This window comes from Plasmopara halstedii (genome assembly GCF_900000015.1).
Source record: "Plasmopara halstedii genome assembly, contig: Scaffold_2904, whole genome shotgun sequence".
NCBI classification, from domain to species: domain Eukaryota; phylum Oomycota; class Peronosporomycetes; order Peronosporales; family Peronosporaceae; genus Plasmopara; species Plasmopara halstedii.
The window spans coordinates 316,708-321,890 of NW_020189809.1; the positions used below are offsets into that span (position 1 = coordinate 316,708).

At 45.5% G+C, this 5,183-nt stretch overlaps 1 protein-coding gene across 1 annotated transcript; it reads right to left on the reverse strand.

The window, feature by feature from the left end:
* Nucleotides 1–4,518: 4,518 nt before the first annotated feature.
* On the reverse strand, nt 4,519–4,938 carry PHALS_05505 (uncharacterized protein; the record flags this gene model as incomplete). Its single annotated transcript, XM_024719059.1, has 2 exons — nt 4,519–4,665; nt 4,816–4,938. 2 exons carry the CDS (start codon nt 4,936–4,938, stop codon nt 4,519–4,521), a joined length of 270 nt encoding a protein of 89 aa, XP_024584395.1.
* Nucleotides 4,939–5,183: the final 245 nt, after the last annotated feature.

The following is a 5,183-nucleotide window of genomic DNA, read 5'->3' on the forward strand; positions in this document are numbered from 1 at the left end:
TATGCCATTCTAGGATGGGGTCATGCCTTGCATCCAAGTCTAAGGGTAGACAGCGTTCCACGCTATCAAAGTCAAGAAAATTGGCTCCGAGGTCCACAGGGGCCTTCGGGACCGTGACACGTGTCCCCGTCGCTAGGCGAACAGTGACGATGTCACTCAACTGCGCTTTCAGCGCCTCAGCATATAGCTGACTTTCTTCAATCGTGGATCTTCGAGTATAATTGACCGACACACCGGAATCGATGAGGATCTTCCATGGGTTTTCAAAGCCCTTCACGGTCGCTTTTGCGACCAGCAAGTCCGGCTTGCATACCTCTTATGTGCTCAAGAGCACAAAGTTCTAGGGGTGGGCCCTGCTGCCCTCTGCATCTTTGAGGCTCAATTCTACTTCATTAGGGCGCCCCGCGCCTACTGGGCGGTGTCGTTTCCCCGCGACAAACCAGACCAGTTAGAAGGGATCGTCGGTTCACTGAATTTTCACGTGCCTTGCGCAGAGGACGAACAGTCTGAAGGTGAGGGAGTGTCTTCACAGACAAAACACCGTCAAGTGTTCAAACGCTGTTCGACAGCCCGGAACTCTCCCTCCTCTTTCACAGGATAGCTGATTTCTATTGGCTCAGGCCCGCTCGACGAGCCATGCCAACCGAGTCGTTCCGACTTAGAGTCGAATTCGGCTTATAATGCCACATTCACCGCTACTTCAGAGAAGACCGATGCACACGGAAGAATTCCATTCTGGCCACGCCAGTGCGCAGCCTTCCGTAGAGACGGTTATTGCGACCGCTTTTGGGGTGAGGATTTGCTGCCTTCCTGGCAACGAGAGTCTTCAACTCTTGAACAACGTCCACCAACTTCTGCTTGCTTTGTCAGGCAGCAAAAAACGCGATCGTACGCAATATGCCTGGTTAGGCAGCGAGAACATTTGCAAAAGCTGACGATTCATCTCCTTCCAGGAGGGACGCCGCTTCATCCGAACGTTAGTGCCCATTCTCGAGCTCGGCCCTCGGGCTAGGAGATATTTTGCACTACGAGCTGTTGCTCATTCTGGAGCATGGCGGATGCCGTAGCCTTCTCGAGCTTTCTTACCCATAGCAGAAGGTTCTCTTCATCCTACCCCTCAAAGAATTAAATCTCATCATCAGTGGCCTGAACCGGGAGGGGCCATCCGTCGTCGACGGCGGCGTCATGGACGCAGTCGATGCTGACAGCTTCTGCTGTAGGTGCTCTAACAGAGCATCTTCATAATCTGAAAACGCCTTCGCGCGCTAAACGCTTTGGGCCCTTGCGAAACAAGGTGCTTCACGCCCTCCGGGCCCAACAGGGACATCAGCTTATCAAACCCGTCCTGCATTCATTTGTGCAAATAGGAGTATTGCTCCATCCCCACAGAGGATCAGTCGTAACAGTTCAGGCAAAGGTTGACTACGAGCGCTACCAAGTGCAGCGGGGCTGCCGTAGCTCTTTGCTTAGAGGGAGCTAAGCTAAGTCACCGACCTTACGTATATTACAAGAATCAGTACGAGTGCGGCGGCATGCAATCCGCTGCCTACAAGAGTATGCAAAGCCTTAGTCAAGGTAAGTAAGCTTTTCCATTCAAAATTAAACCCGTATTCAATTGTTTAGTTGCGGCAGAGCCACCAATATCTAATACCTTAGGTTCTCCTAATTAATATAGTATTACCTAATTAAAATGCATGCATTACTACTGGCAATTCTGCCACGTAGGGACTTCTCGTTGCGGTGTACTATGCACGGTCACACCATCTTGTGTAACCCGCCCTTTCATTCAAGGGTACATGTAACTTCGTTACACACTTTGTATGCTTTGAGTTGTGGGCAAAGCGGCTGCATTAAATACTGCAAAATAAAGCCTTATATGTGCTCCGGATCTGGGCTTTTCGAATTCAGGTTGATACTTCACGTCGTCAGTAGCGCTTCAGCAAAAGGTGGGATTTTTGCCGTAAGCAGATGCCAATTGGGCATGAACGCGTGATCGCGCATGAATCTCGTCTTGTGAAGGCCGCTAAGAAAAGCTACCCAGTCCATGGCATTGATCTACTGGTAATGAAATAGACCCTCGCCTGATTTAGAATACCGGCTTTTTTCTTAGCCGTTTGTGCCCTGTATAGATCATGCATCATTGCGTCGTCACTACATATAATAAAAAAGACGGAATGGTAATTATTCTTTGCCGAGTACACCTTTGAGGTAAAGTAACCCGGATCGGCTTAATATGGTGTTGAATGCGCATTTGCGATGTATCAACTATAAACTGTCACCTGTCACAATGGTGACGTCAACAATTGATAAGCTGATTCGTCCGGCGTACGGATCAGACATAAAATGTGGTATGCTGCTGAAAGTTGCAAGTCAAGGCGTTTGAGAACTCATATGTCGCTTGATCAAACGCGCTGTTGCAAACCCGCACCGCTCTGACTTATCCAAACGATTATTGTAATTTCGCCGTTTCACATGACATACTAGCGTATAAAAATGCCTCGCGATGAGAAACTCGAGTACAGAGTACTGTATGAAGCACATGATAATACCCTTCGGCGACCATCTTGGAAGATAACGAGTATGCGCTATGTATAAGTGACCCACAAAATAATGCGTCAGAGAAACCTCAGATAGAAGCAATTTATGGAAACAAGTTAAGCAAAAATATAGTTACTTGATCAATGGGATCAATTCGCTCTGTCTCTGCGCGAATGCTTTGGAGAATATCCTTTACCACTTGATACATTTGTTCTTCCGACATTCTGTTTGTGAATCATCAGCAGTTGACATGCCCAATCTGGCGCCTTAAATCTTGACAATAATTTGCTAAACTTTACTGTAGGAACACTAATCTTTTTCCGACACACGAATGCTACCGGCAAACCATATTGGTGATAACATTTGTTGAGTATTTTTGAAATAACTCGTTTCGATAACTGCAGCAAAATGATTTTTTTCTCAGAATTTCCAAATTTACGCATTACCGGTAATACCTTCGAAAGCTTATGGCGGTCGGCAAACTCCAAAAACAATGAATGGTAAAAATGGATGAAACTAATCGCGTTCACACTTTTCCGCGTGCAAACATTTAAGCTTACCCGCATATCCTTGTCGGGCGACCACTACATAACGTTCACTAAGCAGCATATCTTTTTTCAAAATGACCACTCAAAGGGTATCAATCATGTGCTCGTACAGCTTTCTGTACTTGAAGGCCTCGAGGTAATACCATACGGTGAGTATCATGTGAATCGATGCTTTGGTGCTTTAAAATAATTAGTAATCCGCTGAATACGTTTAGAGGTAAAATATGAAGACAAAGGAGAAAAAAATGAGACGCAAATGTGCAACTGCGTGCACCGTTAAATCGGCATTTGAGTTTCAAACTTTTTGCTGCTAAAAGCTTTTAGCAACGCAACACTTCTGCTTCGTCTGCTGAGCGAGAGTCCGTAATGCAATAACCCGGATACAGCAACAACAAACGACTGAGAAAGATGGTCGTAAAAATAATCTCATTCGAGTTTCATCAGTATTAAGCTTCGAAGAAAATCTACAGGAGAAGGGGTGACTTGCGATAAATCCCACCTTGGTAAAGTTCATCGTGCATCAGCTTGGATCTCAGCCGTTCCTGATCGATACTGATTACGCCACTTTGTATACAGCGACACGTCATCACATTTCTTACAGAGAATAGCAGGATGGTCAACCTTCTCCGCTGAGTAAGTGACACATCAACTTCAGCAGTTGTATGCTCAGATGGTGATGCCGCCAGTTGATACGGCGACAACTGATGCTGTTAATGGGAGGTGTCAATCACAGTGACAGCTCTTTTAACTTACGATCGAAGCTGCAGTGCTTCCTACGAATATTGCCAGCTATGACTTTGCTCACGTAACAAAGGTGGTATACTTCGTAGAGCTGCATTGTTGCATACGAGCACAGCTATTTACAGCTTCCCGATTTACGAAAGTGCACTAATAGCGCAGATTATCTCTCACCGCCTTTAGGTCTGACCATCATTTGTGGATAGTCGCTGTGAGCATCAACAGTCTGTTTCGAGTAAAGTGAGCAGCACTTAACAGAACTTGATGGTGTACCGCAATTTTTGATCGAATATGCAGGCCATGACAATGTATGGATCAACACGTACAGTGTTGCGTAGTCGTCATGAAAGTATAGCTTGCTACACGTTTCTTCTCGTTGGCTAGCAAGCCGAGGACAAAATCAAGGCACATCGACTTCCAAAAGTCTGTTGAATCGGACTGGATCCGCGATGAAGCCGACGTTAGAGTTGCTAATTTGATCTTTTGACTCATTTCTCCAATTCGTACATATGCAAACTCACTCGTTCATGGTTTGGCACCACTACATTTAGCAAGGATAAGCTCGCCTTTTCTTCAAGAAATTAGGAGTTTCACCGAATCCCTTTTCGCTACAAACGTGTACGGCTCGATTAAGCATAGTCATAACTTGTGTTACAGATTGAAGACATTGTATTATATTTTAGTTTAGCAGCGTTCAAAGGCTGCTTTCACTTTCGTCGACGGAGGTTACATCTTCATCGCTACCTCTCAGCCGGCAAAGTGTTCTACTACTGATCAAAGTCAAAAGATTTCCAAGAGCTGGCGCTTCGAAAAACAATAATGTATTACGTGTAATGTACATCTAGAGACACAAGTAACGGCTCCTGGTGCCATGGGGCGACCTATCACTTGGTAGGTCAGGTCTTTTGGCTGCCACACATTCGACATCTACAGATTGCGTTTCAATCTTGATGAGGGGCTATTAATACAATTCTTTTTGCTCTTATTGCACCTCGTAGCAATACTCCATATTTTTCTTCGATGATTGAAACGTCATGCGCTTAAGAATCTCGACACCAGGGCTGATAGCCGGGATGTACAATCCTCCTGTCGGGGCCAAAGGCAGACAAATCATACATGAGAATGCTGTTTACGTCTGAGAGCCCTGCAAACTACAGGACTGTGAGCTTAGATGTCGGTTTATGAAAGCGCTCGACTGCATGATGCATTACTATTCCTTATTTGAGATAAATTGTATCACAACACTAGATGCAATGCCAAAAAAAAATCTTGACAAGGTCCACAATTACAGAATACTGACGGAGCTCATGATCTGGCTACATCTGGGTTGTCGTGCACTATTTACCAAACAATTTGCCT